This window comes from Martes martes (assembly GCF_963455335.1).
Source record: "Martes martes genome assembly, chromosome: 4".
In the NCBI taxonomy this organism is placed as follows: domain Eukaryota; kingdom Metazoa; phylum Chordata; class Mammalia; order Carnivora; family Mustelidae; genus Martes; species Martes martes.
In genome coordinates, this window is record NC_137891.1 from 87,460,549 (window position 1) to 87,483,407 (window position 22,859).

Sequence of the window (22,859 nt, forward strand, 5' to 3'; positions counted from 1 at the left end):
CACATCACTGCAGATCACTCTGCCCCAGAATGCTCTGTGGTATGCCCTTCCTCAAAACTCAGTGACTTCAGGGCACCTGGGTGGCTCAGCGGGTTAAAGCCTCTGCCTTCAGCTCAGGTCATGATCTCAGGGTCCTGGGATCAAGCCCTGCATCGGGCTCTCTGCTCAGTGGGAGGCCTGCTTCCCTTCCTCTCTCTGCCTGCCTCTCTGCCTACTTGTGATCTCTGTCAAATAAATAAAATCTTAAAAAAAAAACAACAAAAAACCAACAACTCAATGACTTCCTATTGTCCAACCAGATGCAGTCTAAACTATGGCTCAAAATGATCAAGGTTTATGTTCATCTTTTTCTTTAGTATCTAGAGTCTATTGCCACATTGAGGTCATTAAAGTTGTTTATCTGGACATCACTTCAGCTCCCCTCAGAAATACAACTTTAAAAGGCTCATAAGCAAAAGGACTATATATGAAGTTTTCTCCTTCTTCTATATTCATTTTTTGTATTATCATCTTTGCACTGCCTTGGGTTTTGTTTTGTTAAGGATTTTTCTGAGAAACAAAGGCAAATCCTTTTGGAAATGGACAGCTTGATAAAAAGCCAAACATTTCCCTGGTATGAAATTCAAATATATTTGAAACTCCTGTCTTGTCCAATCAAGTCACTGTCTCATCCAGCTTCTCTGCCTTTGCTTGAGCTCTTCCCCCTACTTGTAACATCTTTCCTCTCCTTTCCGGTTTAAGTTGGCTTTCCTTTAAAGATCCAATTAGGTCACTCCCCCCAGGGAAGCCCTCCATGATCACCGGAGGCTACAGGTATCATTCTTCTGCCAAGAATATCTTAGCACTAATTCAACAGGCCATTAACAACACAAAGGAGTATATCTCCTATGATAATTTATCTTTTAATGTGTAGGATTATTACCAACTCATCAGGTCCCATGGTTCCTCAGTCACAATCTAACATGAAATGCTTGGGCAGCTTTTCCTAAATAGTATAGGGCAAGGGCAGTGGTGAGTGACTCTACTCTTTCCTTGGGTAAACTCTGATCTGAAACGAGTTGCTATCTCCAGAGAATATGTATATGCTGGCTGAATGGGACCCAGGGGTCCTTATCCCTTACAAACACCAGACTGTACTGACAGGAAGAAAGCCCGTTGTTTATTCACAGACAAACCATTAGCATCCTGGTCTTCCCTCTCCTGGGGCTCAGGGGGTTCCCCGAGTTTTCTTGCTCCCACCCAGGCAAGGGGGGCTCATGTCCAGTTGAGGGTTTTCCTTCCACTGGGCCGGGGTCCGCGCCTGTATGGCCAGTGCATGGACCGGCCCAGCCAGCTCCTCAGACAGGGCAGCGTGGACCAGCCGGTGCCGTTGTAAGGGGCTTAGTCCCTCAAAGCGAGAGCTCACCACCGCCACGCGGAAATGCGTCTCGCTGCCTGGTGGGACCGCATGGCCGCCGCTCTCGTTGCGCAGCTCCAGCACCTCGGGGTTCAGGGCCTGCTCCAACTTCGTGCGAATGGCTGCCTCGACGGGACCGATAGTCCCCAATCCTGCGCTGCTCCGGGACAAACAGACGCGACCAGCCATGGAGAACAGGCGCCCGACCAGCTGCCCACTCAGCATCGGCTACCGCAGAGACAAGGCCCAGAGCAGTAAGGGTCAGGGCCTCCCACCCCGAACCGCCCACATCCGCACTCCGCTCCTGCAGGGTGACCGCCTCAACTCCAGACACCAACCCTTCCCTCTGTGTGACATGGGGGAATTTGGCCTCCAGCCGCAGGCAGCGGAGGGCCTACGAGGGATCGGAACAGGCACATTTAGCAGGGAGTGGGCCGGCGGTTGCAAAGACAGGGTACGCGCAACTCCGGGTTTGTGGTTGAGCCAGTGTCCCCTTTAAACCCCAGGTTGGGCCCTTTCTACCTTCCGCTCAGCCTTGGCTACCGCAGTTGTGCCTCAGGGACCAGACTCCTGAAGTTCTCCGACAAATGCCGTCGTCGCGTCCTGAGGCACGCTGGGAAATGGAGTCCTGGCTACGCAGTAATGGAATGGGCAGGCGCCACGTGATGCCCCGAGGGCTCACGGGAATTGTAGTCTATGAGTTTTGGCGACTCGTGCTTTTAGGTTGTGAAGCACAGTTGGAAAAAATCCGGGAATTCCTGCTCAGTTGGGACTGCTGTTATTTGATACACTTTATTGCCATCGAGCTGAACTCCTTTACTTTACATACGAGAAAATGGAAGCTCGTTACATTTACTGGACACATAATTACTGTGCGCAGACCAGTTCTGGAGCCTGGGAAATAAAGCTGGTCTGGTCCTCGAGAATTTTCGAGAACAACAAGCAAGCGGGCAGTTACAATACTATGTGCCAAGTGCTATGATGGGACGGAGAGCAGGATGCTAAGGAGTCATGTCAGCCAGACCTGGGGGCGCAGAGGAAACTTCAGAGAGATTTTAGGAGAACGGTTTAGAAGAGACAGCTCGAAAGCCCGTCTCAGTCCCTCATAGTCAGGCTGTGGTAGTCGCACACGCAAAGGCCAGGAGAGAGAACTTTGGAGTGGTTACTTAGGGTCTAGTTAGGTGTAGTCGGAGCCTGGAGGGGGGCGAGGGGAGGGTGCAGAGATAATGGTGATGGGGAGTGAGTGAGTAGGTAGGCGTGCTTGGGAGAAGGCAGGGGCTGGACCATACTGGACCTTGTAGGCCTTGTTAGGTGGCTTTGTCTTTATCCTGGTAGCAGTGGGAGGCTAGTGAAGGTTTTAACCAGGATTGTAACGGAATGAGATTTTTTCTGAGAAGATATGTAAGTTTTCAATTTGTATTTTATTTTTTATCTTTAATATTTTATCGATTATTTCTCCATATATTCCCAAGTATTTTCCCCAGCTTCTAATTTTGAAAAATGTCAAGCCTGCAGAAAAATAAAATCCAAAGCAATAGCTACCTTTCAATATTTTTTACATTTATGTATATTATATGCTTATAAATACATATTTAAGTACTTTTATATACCTGTATACTTTAAAAATATACTTATTTTCAAATTTGAAAATAAGTTGCAGATAGTAGAGGCATTTCACCATCAAGTACTCCAACATGTATCACCTAAGAGAAGGATATTCTCCTATATAATATCTTTATCTCGCTCAAGAAATTGAACATAATGACATATTTTTTCCTAGCCTTTAAAAAAATTTTAAAAACTTTCAGAAAAGTTGCAAGATTAGTAAGGTGAGCTCCTTATTTACCCTTCATCTAGATTCACTGACAACATTTCACCAGACCAGCTTTGTCTCTCTTTGATTTTGTATGTATATAATAACAATAATAAAATCATTGTTATTTTTGCTGAATCATTTGGGAGTTAGTTGCAAAAATCTTTACATTGCACTACTATCGACTTGAGCATCTATCTTCTGAAACAAGGACATTTTCTTACATAACCACAATACCATTAGACATTTAACATTCATAAAATATTATTATCTCATACACAACTGACATGCAAATTTCCCCAGTGGTCTCATTAGTGTCCTTTATAACTTTTTATTTTTGGGAAACCAATCAAGGGTCATGCATTGCATTAAGCTGTCTTTAAATTTGTATTTTGCAAAGATGATGTGAATGGTCGGAGAGGTAAGGGTGAAGGCAGGGAGGCTGGCTGCAGAGTTACTTGTAGCGGGCTCAGTGAGAGATGATGATGACTTGGATGATGGTGGTGGTGGAGGTGAAGGTGAAAGTGGAGAGAAATTGTGACTACAAGATACATATATTAGAAGGGTAAAATCCACAGGATGTGGTGATAGGTTAGTTATGGGAGGGGAATGTGTCAAGGATGACTATCAGGCTTGTACATCCGGATGGACGGCGTTTGTTCTGTAAGATACAGAATGCTGGAAGAAGACACAGTTTGAAGGGTGGAGAAGGGGAAGATTAGGTGCCCAGTTCAGTTTTTGGGCTTGAGTCTGAAGTGTCTTTATGGTATTCTAGAAGAGATAGCAAGCTGGATACATGGTTCTATGTGTGTGTATTTTATTATTAACTTTTCCTTCTGAAGCACTTTCAGAGTTATAGAAATTCCCAAAATGGTACAAATAATTCCTATATATCCCTGTGAGATAATAGAAATATATATAATGGTCCCTGGCCCAGGTTCCTGGCATAGAACTCCTAAAAACCTTGTAAGATCCTAACTGAAAGCAACTCTTGTTCTAATATTGGTCTTTGACCCCAGTTGCTGACACAGTGCTCCTGTAACCCTTGCAACTTCGTGGGTGATAGGAGTGTCTTTTGTTCTAATAAGGCAACTCTGAGGGGAGATCCTGCCTGAGGGGTGGTCACCAGAAAGACCAGGCCATGATTAGAAGCTTGGAATTTCCAGTCCTGCTCCCATTCTCTTGAGAAGGGAGAGGGGTTCAAAATGAAGTTAATGATCCATCGTGTCGATGTGATGAATTTTCCATAAGATCCCAGAAGTATGGAGCTTGGGCAGCTTCTGGGCTGGCGAGCATGTAGAGGTACTGGGAGAGCGGCCTGCCAGAGAGCCCCGTCCCACGTACCTTGCCCTTTCTCTTCCATCTGGGTGTTCTTCTGTATCCTTTATCATATCCTTTTGTAATAAACTGGTAAATGTAAGTAAAATGTTTCCTTGAGGTGTGTGAGCTGCTCTAGCAAATTATTAGAACCCAAAGGAGGGGATCAATGGAACCCTAATTTATAGTCAGTTGGTCAGGAGGACAGGTGACAGACAGCCTGGGCTTACAGCTGGTGTCTGAAGTGTATGTGTGTGTGGGAGGAGGTGTGGGGGACAGTCCTGTGGGACTGAGCCCTGTAATCTGCGGGATGTGATACTGTCCCTGGGTGGATGGTGTCAGAACTGAATTGAATTGTAGGCTACCCAGCTGGTGTTGTGGAAGATTGTTTACTGTTGGGGGAAAACCACACATTTGGAAGTGAGGTGTTTTATGTGACCAGTAGAGGAGACTCACGGGGAAGAAACACACAGGAGACAGACTGAACTGAGGTATTCTGCAACACGGGTGAAAAATGGAGTGTCTCCAATACATAATCCCTCCTCTGATACTCAGATTATCCAAATGTTAACATTTCATTATGTTTGCTTTATTTCTATGTATTTATCTACACAGATAATTTTTTTCTGAACCATCTGAAAATAAGTTTCAGAGATAAAGCCCCACTTACCTCTAAGCAGCCGTGATGGTTAATTTTATGTGTCAACTTGATTGGGCTATAGTGTACCCAGATATTTGGTCAAACATTATTCTGGGTTTTGGGGGATGAGATTAACATTTAAATGGGCAAAGCAGATTGCCTTTCCTGATATGGATGGGCCTCATCAATCAGTCAAAGGCCTGAATGTAGAACAAAAGGGCTGGTCCTCTTTGAGAAAGGGAGGAGTTCTTTCCTGCCTGGATGCCTTTGACTTGGGACTATGGCTTTTTTCCTGCTTTGGGACTCAGACTGAAACACTGACTCTTCCTAGGTCTCCAGCCTACTGGCCCTCGGATGGGAATGGCAGCATTGGTTCTCCTTGTTTGCAGGCCTTCATCAGCTCTCCCAGGTTTCCAGCTTGCTGACCCATCTGCCAAATCTTGGGACTTGTCAGCCTCCACAATCATGTGAGCCAATTCCTTATAATAAATCCTTCTCTCTCTCTTTCTCTCTCCATATATATATATATATATATATATATATATATGCATATATATATATCCTATCAGTCTGTTTCTCTGGAGAACTCCCCCTCCCTGCTTTTTTTAAGTGAGGGGAAGGCAGAAGGAGAAGGAGAGAGAATCTTAAGCAGACTCCACACCCAGTGCAGGGGGTATTGTGGGGCTCGATCTCACAACCCTGAGATCACAACCTGAGCCGAAATCAAGAGTTGGACAGTTAACCCACTGAGCCACCCAGGCACCCATCTCTGGAGAACTCTTATATTTACTGATGTGTATTTAGTTTAAAAAAAAAAAAACAACATTTTCTCACATAGCCACAATATAATTGTCAAATCCTGGAAATTGACATTGATACCGTACTTTTATCTAATATACAGATCTTACTCAAAATTTGTTAATTTCCCCACTAATGTCTCTTTTGTATAAAATGAAAAAAACATGTTCTGGTTCCGGATCCAATCGGGGATCACATGTTATATTCAGTTGCTATGTCTCTTTGGTTTTTGTTAATCAGGAATAGTTCCTTAGTCTTTGTCTTTCATGACTTTGACATTATTGGAGAGTACCGACCATTTATTTTGTAACGTCCCTCAATTTGGGTTTGTCTATTATTTCTCTAGGATTCAGACTCAGGATACACATTTTTGGCAGGAATACTGCAGAAGTGATATTGAGCCCTTTTCAGCGAACCATACCAGTGGGCATGTAACTTGATATGTCATGGCTGGTGAAAATTCCCATCACTTATTAAACTGGTATATTTCAGGTTTCACCATTATAAATTTATTCTTTTTCCACTTGTAACTGTGGGTGATACTTTGAATGTATGTGTTATCTTGTTATTAAGTTTTTGTCTACTAATTTTATCTGAGAAGTGTATCTGAAGCAGGGGTTATTGAAGATGGAATGAGGTTATCTTGGGATAGGTGGGTGGGGAATTGGGTAGGGGTGGTAGAATCATGTCAGGAGAGAGTATATGACGAGAGAGAATCTGATTTTCTACTAAATCGCTCTGGCTAGCATGTGAAGAATGTATTAGAAGGATAGGAAGAGTAGAAAAGCCGTTGGCAGTAATCTGGTGAAAGAATCTGAGTGAAGGCAGGAGATGGGCTAGAGAGAATTAAATCGATCAGAATACTGCTAAAGAGATGGAATCTATAGGAGTTGTTTTTGGTCAGGCCTTTGCTGCTTGCTAATCCAGTGACTGATGGGGAATGATGGGAGGCTGTGGTTGAAGAAGGCCTTGCTAAGGAGGTGATTTAAACAGAGGTTTGAATGACTAGGGGGAACTAACCATGTGGAGAGATCTGGGCAGAGAAAATGTATTCATTATGTTCTTTTTAAAATTGTTTTTATTATGATTTTTTCTTAGAGCACGAGAGTGGGGCAGAAGGGCACAGGGAGAGTATATTAAGCAGGCTCCATGCCCAGCACGAGCCTGACTTGGGGCTCGATCTCCAGACCCTGAGATATGACCTGAGCCATAATCAAGAGTTGGACGCTTAAGCAACTGAGCCACCCCTGCCCTTATAGTCATTATGTTCTAAACATGTTATGTCAAGGTCAGTAGTGGCATACCTGGGTGTTCAATTAAATGTATTGGATGGATATGTGAACTAATGTATGAAGGGAGGGCTGATGACATCATTATTTCTGTTGCAAAAGTGAACAAAAGCTTTGTAAAAGCTTTGTAAATTGCAAACTCCATAGGGCAAGCTTAGTGTCTTTGTTTCTAATAAAAACATAGTCATAATATCTACCATGTAGTGAAGGTTTGTCATGGCCAGACTGAGACTTTTAGAGGCTTTAAACACCAAGAGAGGGGTGCCTGGGTGGCCACCTCATGTATAATTAAAGAAAACAAAACAAAAAAACAATAAACACTAATCTGTGACATGAGGATTGGGATGTCCCGCAAAATACTCATTTTCCCTCCATGATGATTACTTCAGTATTTGTTCTTGGAAAGCTTAATTTGTGCTTATTGGTGTATGATTATACATAAGGAATTTATAAGTATACAGTTTAATCTGCTTATGAATACACCCATATCAAGATACAGAAAATTTCCAGCACCCTAGAAGGCTCCAGGGAAGTCAATACCACCCCACCACAGTAACCATTATTCTAACATCTATCACCATAAATTAGTTTTGCCCATTTTTAACTTCATATAAAAAGAGCCACATAGCATGAATTCATTTGTGTTTGCATTCTTTCATCCAATATTGTCTCTGATGGCATGGCAGCAATTTGCTCATTCTCACTGTTGTGTAGTATGGCAGGATACGAATATACCACATTCTGGTATGTGCTCTTCGTTGCATGCATTCATTTCTGTTTGCTTATGTATATCCAGGAGTGGAATTGCTAGGTTATCTGATAAACCTAATGTTTATTTTTGAAATGACAAATCAGTTCAAAGCATTTGGGGGATGTCCCTGTTAATGTTGGTGCTAGATACTGTTCTAACCCCATGAAGTAGCTACTATTATTACTTTTGCTCTACCAGTGAGGAAGTAGAGACCCTTAGAGGAGAGGTAATTTGCCCATAGTCACAGATCCGGGAAACAATGCAGAGTCAGGCTGTAGAATTTGGGCTCTTAACTGTTAACATTTTCAGCCTCCTAATACAGCTTTGGGCCCTCTCGGGTTCCAGGCTCTGTACTAGGTTCTTTACGTTTGTTCTCATTTATTCTAACAACTCTATTATGGTTGGATGTATTTTTGTGTAATCGACGAGCTTTTGGTCTATCTTCCATCACTCTGGCTATCGCCATGTACTGTTTATAGTTGGCATTTGGAGAGTGGTTGTTGAATAAAGAGAAAGATTTTGGAAAAGAAGACACTAATTCCCTAAGAGCGTTACACCATTTATTCATGCCAAAACATTTAATAATAGAGCCAGGTATAGAAGGAATTAAGGATGCAGATTCAAAAAAGACATTCTCTCCCTTGAGGTGGTCACAGAAAGGAAGGGAGAGCAAAGTCAAAGCACCTTACGGAGTGGTAAGTGCCAGCACCAGGATCTGAACAGAGAGGGGGTACACTGAGGTGGTGTGTGTGGGAAGGGAAGACCTCATGAAGGAGCAGGTGGTTATCTGGGCTGAACCCGGAAGGACAGGGAGGCTTCTGCCAGGTCAAGAGGAGGACAAAGCATTCTAGCCAGAGGCCACTGTACGTGCAATGGCAGGTAACTGCGGACGGGCATTGCTCAAAAGGTGTGCAGCTCAGTATGCAGGAGGCTGAGGGTGGCGCTGAGCGAGGCGGCGGTAGATGGGAAGGGAGAGGAACATGGTGTAATGGAGCCAGAAGACAAAATAAATATTTGATTAACTAGATTGCTTGGAAAGGAACTCAGTTGCCTGGTCTAAAAATCCCAGTTGCCTGCTTGGGAGCCTGCTTCTCCCTTTCCTCCCTGCTTGTGCTTTCTCTCTCTCTCAAATAAATAAATCTTAAAAAAAAAAGAAAGAAAGAAAGAAAGAAAAATCTTAAAAAAAAAATCCCAGTTGCATTTTGTTGAAGGAACTAAGAGCCAGCCTGTTTGTGATGCTGCACTACTTTTACGGATGGCCTGCTCTATTTCTTGTTTTACTAGCTCTGGTAAGAGCGCTGGGCAAAGAGCTCTGGGGAGCGATAGACAGTAATTGAGCCTCGTATAATTTGTAGGATATTGGCCTATCTAGACTTATCTAATAAGGTTTTACAGCTGGATGGAATCTCATGTACTAAATCTAATTTCTCTCATTCTCTTCCTTTGTTTAATAGGGGAAGAAAGGGTGGCTGTGTAAGTGAAGTGGCTTCTTGCAGCCGGACACCTAGTGAGTGAGGCCGCGTGAACGCCCTGAAGAGCACAGATTTTGAGTCAAGCAGATCCAAGTTCAGATCACGTCTCAGTAAATGGCTGTGTCCCCTTCAGCAAGTGCTTTAACTTCTCTGAGCCTCACTTTCCTTATCTGTGACACAGACAATCGTCACAGGTAGCCCCTAGTGTAGGGCTTATCACATAGTAAGGTATAATCTCTTTGCCCTTCACCTTTCCTAATAGCAGTGGGTCACTGCCATAGAAGTAAAAATGAGATCAGAGGGCAAAGAGAAGGGGAGGTCAGCTGCCCCCTCAAGCAGGGCCTCTCAAGGTGCCAGAGTTGTGGTGGGGTCCCCACTCTCTGGGTTTGGACCTTATAGGTCTGAAAAGTTGACACGATCAGAACTTCCAGAGGGTACTGGCTCACTGGGGAGAGAACTTACACTACCAAAACACACAAGAAACTTATGAATAGTCTAGAATGCAAAGTCATTACCCTCCAGTGATATATCTTCTCATAACTGGCTCACCCCTTCTCAGTCTCATATTTGTATCTTGAAGTAGAATAATTGGAAAGCGGTTAATTGAACCCAGAATCTGAGCTAAGAGAGACAGTCAGAACTATTTCACCCAGGTTGTGAGAAAAGGCTGAGCTTTTCCCAAGGACCCTTCTATAATAGCCTAAACCTTTGTGTCTAGCAGACATATAAATATACATTCTTAGTGGTGGAAGAACAACACATTCCTCCTGTAATTGCCCTGTTGAGACTCTATGTGGACCACCTCTTTCTATTAACCCATGCATCTTCTACTGTGATACAGCTGATGGGGTTAGAATCACCTTCGGGTACATTCTGCTATTGAAAAAACCTTTGATTGGATGTGGGTGTTTCACAAATCTACACCAGTATTCTTACCAGGGATAATCTCTACAGAGCTGATTTTAACTTCCAGAGTTTAGATTTCTTCTATTTTCCAGTTTCAGCTATCTTTATCCCCTTTGCCTTGCAGGTAGACCGTACTTGATAAAGTTCAGTTCAATAAAGGCGAGGATGAAAGAGAGAACATCTGAAATGGGCTCAAGGAAGAGGGTTTAAGTGTTTTCTTTTTCTTTTTTTTTTTAAGATTTTATTTATTTATTTGACAGAAAGAGATTACAAGTAGGCAGAGAGGCAGGCAGAGAGAGAGGGGAGGAAGCAGGCTCCCTGCCAATCAGGGAGCGGGACTGGATCCCAGGACCCCGAGATCATGATCTGAGCCGAAGGCAGAGACTTAACCCACTGAGCCACCCAGGCGCCCTAAGACTATTCTTTATAGAATTCTAGGGTGCAAATGGTGTGAGGGGTGTAGAACACTCCAGGGTGGGAAGCTGAGGAGAAGGAAACAAGATTCTCAGTAAAGATTTCTTTAGAAGGCGGCTGGAGGATGAAGGAAAACAAGTCTGCTGGGCTGTTGCTTAACTCAAAGAGAGCAATGAGGAGGCAGACAAGAGCACAGAGAAAAGCCAGAAGAGACGAGAGGTAGCGTACATGCTGTTGAGATGCAGATTAGGGTAGACTCTGGCTTAGGTTGTATTCAGAGAAAGAGCAAACAGAGGCGACTGGGGGCCGTTTGGCTAGTTCGAACCGTTGGGATAAATGGGCTGAAGTACCCGGTAAGCAGTTTGGGGTCAGGGTCTGAGCTTCCGGAACAAATCTGGATGTCTATAATTGAAAGCATGGAAGTGGGAAGACTCCCCGGGAAGAGTGAAGGGTGGAGGGGGGTGTTGGGTAGGAGGCAGAGCCCAGACGGACACGGGAATGTAGGGACGGGCAGAGGAAAAGGAGCAGGAGGAGGGAAGTCGGAAGACATTTTGAAAGCCAAGGAAGCAAGTTTCAAGGCGGTATCGGTTGCCTCCTGGAGGTCAAGAGCAGGAAGACAAATGTCGTCCAGTCCTTGGTTACGTGGATTCCGAAGAGCATAGGCGGCTGGGGGTGGGGCGAAGCCACACCGAAGGCCACGATTCCATTGCAGAGAAAGCGGACGGCCTTAGTAACATATTCTTTTGGAAGTCTGGCTGTGAAGACAGAAAAGGTGGGACTTGGAGGGTAACTTAAAGCTCGAGGGGATAATCAGCTTCAGAGTCCGTAACCTTGAGTGGGAACAATTTGCTGGAGGCCCTCTGCAGGCCTTGTGGGTCCTTCTTAGGATTGTTCTTCTAGCTCTAACTGTGAAGGGGGGGGGGGGGGAGAAAACGACCCCCGCCCTTCTCTAAACTGGAAACAAAAAATGCCATTCAGTAAAAGGCAAAACAAAACAGCGTTTGGTCCGAAAGCCGCCTTTCTTTAAAAATCCTGGCATGCAAATAAGGGACTTTAATGTGGCTCCCAGCGATTGGTAGGTACTTACGAAATCCGTCATTTCCTCGTAGTGCAGGATGCAAACGAAGAGGCTGCTTTCTGCCTTCCTATTGGCTGTTTCACTGGGCTACTTCCCTTCACCCCTCCCGGTAGCTCTTATAAATTACACCAAATTGGCTATCCTTTCCACTTCCTTCTCCTTGAATAAGAAGCTGTAACTGCATTTTTGGCCGTAATGTCAGGACGCGGAAAGCAGGGAGGCAAAGCTCGCGCCAAGGCCAAATCGCGGTCGTCTCGCGCCGGCCTGCAGTTCCCGGTGGGCCGAGTGCACCGGCTGCTGCGCAAGGGCAACTACGCCGAGCGGGTGGGGGCTGGCGCGCCGGTGTACCTGGCCGCGGTGCTGGAGTACCTGACGGCGGAGATCCTGGAGCTGGCCGGGAACGCGGCCCGAGACAACAAGAAGACGCGCATCATCCCTCGCCATTTGCAACTAGCCGTGAGAAATGACGAAGAGCTTAACAAGTTACTTGGGGGTGTCACCATTGCTCAGGGCGGCGTCCTGCCCAATATCCAGGCGGTCTTGTTGCCCAAGAAAACGGAGAGTCACAAGCCTGGCAAGAACAAGTAATTAGGAAGGTCGAGACCATCCCCACTAACCCCAAAGGCTCTTTTAAGAGCCACCAAAACGTCAACGGAGGGGCTGATAACGAAATAGCGCATTAGCTCTTTTTTTGAAAACCTGGGTGGCTCTAAAAAGAGCCTTTGGTCTTTGGCTTGTCAGGGTTTTATTTACTTTTGGCTTTGTGGCTTTCAGTTTTCTTTGGTAAGAGAACGGCCTGGATGTTGGGCAGGACGCCGCCCTGGGCGATGGTGACTTTGCCCAACAGCTTGTTGAGCTCCTCGTCGTTGCGGATGGCCAGCTGGAGGTGGCGGGGGATGATGCGCGTCTTCTTGTTGTCTCGGGCCGCGTTCCCCGCCAGCTCCAGGATCTCCGCCGTCAGGTACTCCAGCACCGCCGCCATGTACACCGGCGCGCCGGCCCCCACCCGCTCGGCGTAGTTGCCCTTGCGTAGCAGCCGGTGCACTCGGCCCACCGGGAACTGCAGGCCGGCGCGAGACGACCGTGACTTGGCCTTGGCGCGGGCCTTACCTCCTTGCTTGCCACGACCTGACATGATTGACAGTGAGGCTAAGACACCCAAAGCACGGAACCTCACGACAAAACAGAATTGAAACGACTGCGATTGAAAAGCCTTTATAAGCTTTGCTAGGGGTGGGGTCATGAACGAGCTTTTCATTGGTCCTAAATTGGCTCCAGAACTGGCCAATGAGGCCAAGAGTAGGTGTTGTTACGTAGTCATTGCTGATAACGCAAGGTTCCTACAAGGTCCAATAGAAATGAAGGGCTTTTCGAGCCCTAATTTGCATACGGTGGTTATAAAAGGATCAGGCCCGCCCATTCTCGCACTTCTTTTCTTTGCTAACGCGTCCGGTGTTTTACAATGCCTGAGCCGGCAAAATCTGCTCCCGCGCCCAAGAAGGGCTCGAAAAAGGCTGTCACCAAAGCCCAGAAAAAAGACGGCAAGAAGCGCAAGCGCAGCCGCAAAGAGAGTTACTCCATCTACGTGTACAAGGTGCTCAAGCAGGTGCACCCGGACACCGGCATCTCGTCCAAGGCCATGGGCATCATGAACTCCTTCGTCAACGACATCTTCGAGCGCATCGCCGGCGAGGCCTCCCGCCTGGCGCATTACAACAAGCGCTCCACCATCACGTCGCGGGAGATCCAGACGGCCGTGCGCCTGCTGCTGCCCGGCGAGCTGGCCAAGCATGCCGTGTCCGAGGGCACCAAGGCGGTCACCAAGTACACCAGCTCCAAGTGAGTCCCTGCCGGGACACGGCGCTCGCATGAGTCGCCGGCCGCTTGACTCCAAAGGCTCTTTTCAGAGCCACCCACCTAATCACCAGAAAAGAGCTTTGTTCACTTATTTTCCCTCACTTGCTCTCACAAAGTAAGTTACTCTACTTGTGAAAGATCCTGGAAGATGGTACACGTAGCTTTTTAAGCCTTTCCTACTTGAGATCCTTGGCGCGTGACTGGCTTTGCTTTTTAATCTGGGGCGCGTCTTAACCCCGTAACTGTGCTTCTTAGTTTTCTTACAAGTCCTTTTCGAATTAGAATATTGAAAATCCGCTTCTCAACTTCCATCCCCAGACTATTGTGTCCTGGTGACTCTGTTGGGTGTATGTTTCATCGGTGTTCTAAAACGAAATGAGTGGTTTCGCTCATCCTCACTTTTAAGGAGGGCCCCAGGACAACTAAGCCCAGGTCCCGAGAACATTGCGTCAGAGCCTTGAAGAATTCTCCCGAGCGTTTGGCAGCTGCGGGCGTCCAGTCACCATTTCTGCCCTGCGGTGTGGCCTCCGGTGGATACCAGCGGTCTGGGCACTGAGGGAGGAGCCTGCGCTGCCGGGTCTTAGCCTTTCCCTCATTGGACGACATGAATATTCAAAATCGCGCGCCCTCTCCGGAATTCGTAGATTCTGGTTTCCGACGCTCGCTTTGGGGCTTTGACATCCCAATTACTTCTCGGTTTGTGGATCGTTTTTGCATTTAATTCTCTAGTCTCCGAACGCCCCAGCCTTGCGTCGCTGCAAGGCGCTGGTCATTTAGGGCTGGGCTCAAAAAGTCACCTCTCAGAGACCTTTCCACGTCCCACTCAGGAATTTGCGTCTCGTTCCTGCCTATCATCTGATCTCATTGTTTTCTCTTCCTCCTAGCAGCTGTCAGAAATTGTCCGGTTCGTTTATTTTCTTATTTATGGTCTTCTCAAGCCCTTAACAGAGAGTTTGTTGGTCTGGTTTTTTGCTAAATTATCAGCGACAGTCTGCCTGGCACATGGTGGACACTTAAATTCTTAATTAAAATTTGTCAAATTAATTTTCCCACCCCATCCCTTTCTTAATTGCTTCCGTGGATGATGTGTGCCGTTCATTTTCATTCAATAAATGTGAAGACGAAAACAGAAATGTTTTTGGAGCTCTTTGGCAAGTCAGTCCAGGGTCCCTTCAGGGCATTAGCTCTGAGGAGGCCTAGGTTAAGATTCTTTTTCTGCACCAAAATGGTTGTGGTGGTTTTCCCATTATGCTTCTGGTGGTGTAACCTCTTTTGGATTTTCATTAAATTCAGAGTATTGGTCGCTGGAAAGATCCTTTTCCCATCTCCTTTTCTGACACCCACCATCTCCATCCTGATGCTCTGTTCCCCATGGAAGATGAGCTTTTAATTTGTACTCATCTTCTCACTTATCAAGAAGCCCTGAAAAGATAGACCCTGCAAGACAGTCAAGGTCAAATAACCCCTTTTACAAAGGAGGTTGAGAAAAGCAAAGGAATTGGTTCACTGGTCATGCAGTTAATATTGTTCGCCTTTGTATCCTTAAATGTGCAATTGCATTTTAGTTTTATTTTGTGTAATTACAGAATGTTCACTCTTTCTGTCCAAGCCTTGATTTTTGCTGATGAAGACACTGATGGTCTGATCAGTTATCCAACTCTACTTTTGGCTAAGGGGTCCTGGAGTTGATCCTAAGGGTTTCACGAATCCAAGTGGACTCCAAACATTATCATAAACTGAATTAATCTTATGTTTCCTACATGTGTGTTTTCAAATGTGCGTAGATGCTGTTGTTATTAATAAAATTACCCATTAATTTAAAAGCTTGCCTGGATTCCTTTTATCTGCGATATATTCTCTCATTAAATGAAGATAAAACTACTGCTGGGTCTGTGGAAAAACTGTTTGCCTCTGACTTGGCGAGTGACTATTTATAAGCCATTGGCCAAACTTACTTCTACCCAAGAGGTGCACTGGGGCTGAAGTAGCTTGTTATGAGGCCTAATCACTTAAAAAGACATGACCGCAAATAAGAAGCATTATAAACAAGACAGAAGAAATGAAGTCCTTAAAAAAGTTTAACATCTATAGAGCACCTACCATGGACCAGACAATTGGTCTAGGCCTTTACACATAATTAATCCTCACAAGAATCTCATGAAATAGTCACCATTATTATCTCCCATTTTATAGATGAGGAAACTGAGGCACAGAGAGGCTTCTCTTCAGGTGCTCCAGAGAATAAACTCCTAGTTCAGGGTTTAAGGGATTTGAGAAAGTAAGATCAATCTCTAGAAGGCTTGGACCCCTCCCTGGAGTTTGGTGGGGTGGGGGGAGGACTGTCTAGGCTTTAAAATGAAAATTAAAAGGAATATCAACTGCTTTATTCTCTTTAGGACACATCCTGTGTATAAGTCTATGGTGGTGACAGTGGTGGTGGCTGAAATCCCTGGGGTTGGGACTGGGGGTTTCTGGTTCTCCAACCCAGAGGCCATACCTCAACTTACTTACCTGCTGGAATCCCTTTACTAGTATGAGAGAGTCTTGGTCACTGGTTTCAGGCTCCATCTGGGCATAGTGTTTATTAGGAAGGAAGTTGTAGAGCGGGGAAGGGGGAAGAGATGAATTTGGAATTTGGAATTTTAACTCCAGAGGGGAGCTAATTTAGGGATGGTGAGTTTAATCCTAAAGATCCTCTTTGATCACTTTTTCCTCCTGTCAAACATCTGTATACATTCGCTTATGTTGGGGTTAATAACAGTCATTGTTATAATAATAATTACTTCTACTTATTGAGCGCTTAACTGTTTTCAGGGTCCTCTGCGGAGGGTTTTATCTGCGTTGCCTCATTTCATCTTCGCAGCCACTGTGAAAGTAGGTTCCGCTATTATCATCCTTATTTTATAGTTGGAGGAAACAGAGTCTCAGAGAAGCGAACTTGTCCCGGATCAGTGGGGAAGTGAGTGATGGAATTGCAGTCCAATGTATGCTTTTAAAAACCTTGATATTCGGGGCACCTGGGTGGCTCAGTGGGTTAAGCCTCTGCCTTCAGCTCAGGTCATGATCTCAGGGTCCTGGGATCGAGTCCCACATCGGGCTCTCGACTCGGCAGGGAGCCTGCTTCCCCTCTCTCTCTGCCTACTTGTGATCTCTCTCTCTCTCTCTGTCAAATAAATAAATGAAAATCTTAAAAAAAAAAAAAAGCTTGATATTCAGGGGCACCCAGGTGGCTCGGTTGGTTAAGCGTCTGACTCTTGATTTCTGCTCAGGTCATTGATGTTAGGGTTGTGAGATGGAGTCCAGGATGCCCAGCGCAGAGCCTGCTTAAGATTCTCCTCTGTCTCCCTGTCCCTCTGCCCGTCTCCACCGACCCCTAAAACACAAAACAAAACGAGAAAACTAACAAAACAAAACAACAAAAAACCTTGATATTCAAAACTCTCCAGAATCCGCCTTTCCCTGCTTTTATAGCTCTGTTTCCTACTGGTCCCCTGTGAGGTTAGGGAGGTTTTCTGCTCTACTGAAAAGGGTCTGCTCACCTTCCACTAAGCCCATTTTGCTCAGGTCTGGACTGGACTGCCCCTTCCTTCTGGCTTGGCCAGAGCCTTCTTTCAAGCCAAAGCTCTATCTTCCAGCTCAAGTGACACCTTCTTTTTTCTACCTTCCTTCCTTCATTTTTCTACCATATCCACCTGTACTTTTATTTTTAAACATTATTGAGTTATAATTGGCATTCAATAAACCGCACGTTTAAAGTATAATTTGCTAAGTTTTGACATACATACATTATACACCAATGAAAACATCACTACACTGAAAATAATGAACATATGCATCACCCCATCCCCTGAATTTCCTAGTCGCCCTTCATAATTCTTCTCTCTGCCCCCTTCACCAATGACCTACTTTGCCCCCATCCCTGCTCTCAGGCAACCACCAGTTATTATATATAATAACCACTGGTATTAGAGATAGTTTGACTTCTAAAGTTTTATGTAACTAGAATCCTACAGCGTGTATCCTTTGTGTCTGGCTTCTTTCACTCAAATTCCTTTTTTTCTTTTTAAGAGATTTTATTTATTTACTTCTGAGACAGAGAGACAGTATGAGCAGGGAGAGGGGCAGAGGGAGAATCAGATTCCCCGCTGAGCAGGGAGGGAGCCTGATGCGGGGCTTGATCCCGGGACCCTGGCACCATGACCTGAGCCCAAGGCAGATACTTAACCGACTGAGCCACCCAGGCGCCCTCTGTTCACTTGCTGATGGATAGTTGGATTCCAGTTCTTCCACTTTGTAATACACTCCAATTTTGTATTGTGATAGTTCCACAGATGAACACGATAAACTTTTTGCCCTCAATTGGGAAGGATCTCAGATGTGGCATGAGACCTATACACAAATATATTCTGTTCAAGTGGGAGAAAGTGTTAGGGTTACACCTCCCCTCTCCTGGGCTCACACCTCTCACATCCATTCCAGGTTCCACAGCTAGCGCAGCCTTCTAAGCACAGAGCTGACCTCATCACCCACCTGCTCATAAACCTCCAGTGGTCTCCCTCACTGCCTCAGTTGGGCTTTCACAAGAAAATAAATGAAACAAAAAATGTAAAACTTCATCAGTAATTCTTATACCATATTTGGCTTTGCAGTGCGGTCTGGGGACTGCATAGCTCACAATGTGGCCAATCAGAATTTACTGCAGAGAGGGTAAGCCTGAGGGCCAGCTCTGTTTAGGTCTCAGTAAGTGACCCTAAACTGGGAGACTGTCCCCGTGCCTGGGGAGACTACATTTCATCATTCACATGGGTGATGGGAAATCTGTATTTACTAATTTTGTAAAAGTTTTTAAGTATCTATTGATAGTATTAAGTTCTGTAAGAAAGACTCTCTAGGACCATTCCTCTTCCCTGACTCCTAAGCATTGCTAGATATGATATCATTATGTCATTTTTTCACTCAGTAATTTGTTGAGTATTTGTTAGATACCAGGTGGTCTGCTGGGAGACAGAAAGGAGCTGAATGGCACTGAAAACAGGAAAGCCCATCTCAGGGACCACGGGCTCTATGTCTATTCAAGTACCTTGTGGGGCCGATGGCACCATGGTCCTCAAATGAGTATCTAGTCACTGCAACAGGGCTTCCCTGAACATAGAAATGGCCCCATCAGGCTTTCCAGGCTGATAACAGCCACACGGTGCTCGGAGGGGACCGTGAGATTCCAAGGGGACTGTGAGATTTATAACTGGTCAAATGTAGAGGTTTGCTAATGCCCTGTGCTGGTTAGGGCTAGAGAAATGGGGTAGTCTTATACACTGTTAGTGGCAGAAGAATGTGGTGCAAATGTTTTAGTGGGTAATATAACAATAACTATTGCAATTCCCTTTTCATATACAAATACAAAACAAAAGACTTCAAACAAAAGACTTCAAGATACTCATGCAGGGATGGTAAATAGCAACTTTTTATTAAAAAATGTATTTTTAATTCTTTTTTTAAAATATTTTATTTCTCTATTGAGAGAGCACGCACAGAGGAAGAAGTACACTCCCCGCTGAGCAGAGAGCCTGATGTGGAGCTTGATCCCAGGACCCTAGGACTGTGACAGGAACCGAAGACAGAGGCTCAACAGACTGAGCCACCCAGGTATCCCCGTATTTTTAATTCTTGACAATTGAGAAATTAAAACATATACAGAGAGGGCAAGGTACTCGTTATCCAACTCGATCAATTACCAAACTTAAGACTGTCTGTCCTGTATCATTTTGAGGCAGATCCCAGATACCGTATTATTTCATCCATAAATATTTCTTTGTGTATCTCTAAAAGATAAGGACCACAATAGCAAGTCACATCGAAAATAATTAACAATAGTTCCTCAATTCATCAAATATCTGGTTGGTGTTAAAATTAATCTGCATGTCACAACTTGAAGAAATGCTTTGCTTGAATCTGAACCCAAAAAGTACTATATACAACGGTTGGTTGACATGTCTTTCAACTCTAATATCTGTTTGCCATTCATCTCTTTTTTCCTTCTATTTTCTTTGTTGGAGAGACTTGGTTGTTTTTCCTATTGAGTTTTCCAATTGGGATTTTGCAGATGGCTTCCCTGTGGGGTAGGTTATCAGGATCTCCTGTCCCTCTACATTTCCTGTAGAAACAGATGGAGTACAGGGAGCAGAGCCTTGACTAGACTTAGGTTCACTTTTTCACTCCCTGGCAAGACTGATATGTAAGTAGTGCTATTTTTTTTTCCTTTCTATTAGGAAACCCACAATGTCTGATTGCTTCCCTTTCTGAGATAACATCTGTTGATGTTTAATGGTTCGATCTTTTAATTCATTAGGAGCTGCAAAATGATAATCTAGCACTCCTCAATTTATTAAATAGAATGATTGAAAAAAGAGAAAGCAGTATTATTTTTAATAGCAAAAACTTAGAGACTACTTAAATATCTTTTAGCAGGTGAAAAGAAAGTGATAGGGTCCCTTTTGGTGTAAATAAAAATGGTGCATGTGTACTGGTGTGTAGGCATGTGTACATGCATGAAACATTTTTCTGGAATTTCACGTGATAAAACTAACAATGCTGGCTACTGATAAGGAGAAGAGTTTGGTTAGGCCAGAAGGAGGCTTTTATTCTTTTATGTCTTTCAATATCATTTGAATTTTTGATCAGTGCTTGAAATCATTATCAGTAGAGGTTATTTGGGCAGTGGGGTTATTGGCTTTAAAGGAAAAAAAAAAAGCCCCAGTGAGTGCTGTGAGAATATTTTTGGTGAAAATAACATGTTTCAAATACTTATCCTACCACTTGGCCGCTACTAGACCCTCAGTTCATTTTAGTTAATTCTGAAAAACAGTTTAAAAAATCTTCAACAGGATAACCAGCCCTCAACCTAGACAGCAGCAATGAACCCCAGACGCTCTTGGGGTTTATGTTTGGACCTCCGGTGCAGGGACTGGGACTCTCCTAGTCCCAGTCTCAAGAAAAATACAATCACTTAAAAATTGGTGAACATTGCCCCGCATCGGGCTCGCTGCTCAGCAGGGAGCCTGCTTCCCCTCGATCTCTGCCTGCCTCTCTGCCTACTTGTGATCTCTGTCTGTCAAATAAATAAATAAAATCTTAAAAAAAAAGAAAAAAGGTGAACATTGGGGCACGTGGGTGGCTAAGTCGGTTAAGTGTCTGCCTCCAGCTCAGGTCATGATCCCAGGGTCCTGGGATCGAGTCCCGCATTGGGCTCCCTGCTCTGGGGGGAGCCTGCTTCTCTCTCTCCCTCTGCCCACCGCTCCCCCTTGCTTCTGTTCTCTCTCTCTGTCAAATAAATAAGTAAAATCGTAATAAAAAAAGAAAGCAATACGCCTTTTAAAAAATTGTGAACGTAACTTTTAAAGAGATGTTTCAAAGTGATTTTCCTGACTAGTCAACCTTGCCGATGAGGCTTCAGTTGGAGATTTGGTGCTCAGCCAGACCAGGAGAGCCAGTCAGGCTCTTCAAGGAGGACTAGGTCACGGAGGTGTGTGAATTTAGAAGAGAGTATGTAAAGCCGGCCCTGGACAGTTGGTATGGGTTACTGGGCAAGTCAAGAGTAATACTTAGGGAAGGTTATTCTGACCTTCTTATCTTTATTCTGACTGAGACATGCAGAATAAATTGATGCTCCTAAATTTTACTCATATTTTTAAAAAATTTGCAGATCACACATAATCTAAGGCTCTATTCCTATATTTGGTGAATACATTTAGTAGAACCATTGGCCCCTTTTCTTATTTATTATTCCTTTGTATGTTCATTCCTTACTCCCTTGCAGACAATCTTAATTTACCCTCTCTGTGTTCTTGCAAAAAGTGTATTGCTTTCTAGGCATTAAAATAATTATCATTGTATACTATATATTTCATCTATATGGCATTCTTGAAATAACACAACTACAGAGATGAATAGATTAATGGTTTCCAGGCGATGCGGGGGAGATGGGAGGTGGTTGGGAAGACGCTGGCAAGTTCTTTTGAGATAACTGCATTACACAAGTTCATACAGGGACTAAAATTGCATAGAATTACATGCACACACGCACATAAATGCAGGTTTAAAAACTTGTAAGCAGTAATTAAGGCCTGCATATTAGTTAACATAATCTACCAATGTCAGTTGCCTGGTTTTGATATTGTATTACAGATACATAACATGTCACTATTGGGAGACGCTAAGTGAAGAGCACATGGAACTCTTTGTACTATTTTGGCAACTTCCTGTGAGTCTCTTATTATTATTTAAAAACATAAACTAAAAAGCTGCAGAATGTGCTTTACTACTAACTAAATAGATGCCAAGGTAAACGAGAAGGGCATATATATTTTTTCTATGGCTTATGTATTCTTCCTTGGTGCCAGACGATGTTTTAAACACTTTGCATGGATTAACTCAGTTTATCCTCATTATTTCCATTGTCCAGATGTGGAATTGGAATCACAAGAGAAGTTAAGTAACATGGTTCAGTCATAGGGTCGGGAAGTGGCCGAGCCAGGATTAAAAGCCAGAGTCTCCTTTCAGACATTACACTGTACGACTAAGTCAAAGAAGCAAGACAATGATGCAGCACGTATAAGCACTAATATTTCTAAAAATATTAGAAATAACCAAAAATGTAGGAGTGCTGAAAAAAATTTAAAAATTGAAAAAAATCCCATGTTAATCAAGCTACAGCACCACTTAGTCTAACAAGCCAGGTTTATGGACTAGTTTTCAAAGAGGGAGAATGCATTACAAACAACTGTGATGTGTCTCACCAAACAAAGGGAAAAACAGAGTTAATGTAGGTTGTAGGGAAGCCTGGAGTGGAGGGTTTTGATGGGCTTAAAGAAAAGCAGGGCTGTGTGAAAGGATGGTCATCAGAATGAGGCTTTGAAGTACGTCCAGGATCCTGTTTCCTTGGAAACCACGAAGTTAAGATAAAGGTGGAATGTTGTGTTTGGAAACCTCTTATTGTAGTTTCGTACCTGGTCTAAGATCAAGGCTGATGCTCTGTGTCAAAGTGATTTGGGTCCTCTCAGCAGGAAGGGGGATGTTTCATTCTTGCCGATGTGCTTTCAAACAGCGAAAGGTTCTGGTTTTCTATGATTTTT

At 44.3% G+C, this 22,859-nt stretch overlaps 4 protein-coding genes across 4 annotated transcripts; 2 read left to right on the top strand and 2 right to left on the bottom strand.

The window, feature by feature from the left end:
• Nucleotides 1-1,137: 1,137 nt before the first annotated feature.
• Nucleotides 1,138-2,005, bottom strand: BOLA1 (bolA family member 1). Its single transcript, XM_080802499.1, has 2 exons — nt 1,919-2,005; nt 1,138-1,624 (listed from the first exon to the last, which is right to left on the bottom strand). Exon 2 carries the CDS (start codon nt 1,619-1,621, stop codon nt 1,208-1,210), a length of 414 nt encoding a protein of 137 aa, XP_080658625.1. The 5' UTR covers nt 1,622-1,624; nt 1,919-2,005; the 3' UTR covers nt 1,138-1,207.
• Nucleotides 2,006-12,069: 10,064 nt separating this feature from the next.
• On the top strand, nt 12,070-12,462 carry H2AC21 (H2A clustered histone 21; the record flags this gene model as incomplete). Its single annotated transcript, XM_080799919.1, has 1 exon — nt 12,070-12,462. One exon carries the CDS (start codon nt 12,070-12,072, stop codon nt 12,460-12,462), a length of 393 nt encoding a protein of 130 aa, XP_080656045.1.
• A 157-nt stretch (nt 12,463-12,619) lies between these two features.
• LOC308341785 (histone H2A type 2-C) lies at nt 12,620-13,009 on the bottom strand (the record flags this gene model as incomplete). Its single annotated transcript, XM_080801793.1, has 1 exon — nt 12,620-13,009. The coding sequence occupies one exon, from the start codon at nt 13,007-13,009 to the stop codon at nt 12,620-12,622; it is 390 nt and encodes a 129-aa protein (XP_080657919.1).
• Nucleotides 13,010-13,306: 297 nt separating this feature from the next.
• On the top strand, nt 13,307-15,599 carry H2BC21 (H2B clustered histone 21). The gene has a single exon (XM_080800032.1). The coding sequence runs from the start codon at nt 13,337-13,339 to the stop codon at nt 13,715-13,717; it is 381 nt and encodes a 126-aa protein (XP_080656158.1). The 5' UTR covers nt 13,307-13,336; the 3' UTR covers nt 13,718-15,599.
• Nucleotides 15,600-22,859: the final 7,260 nt, after the last annotated feature.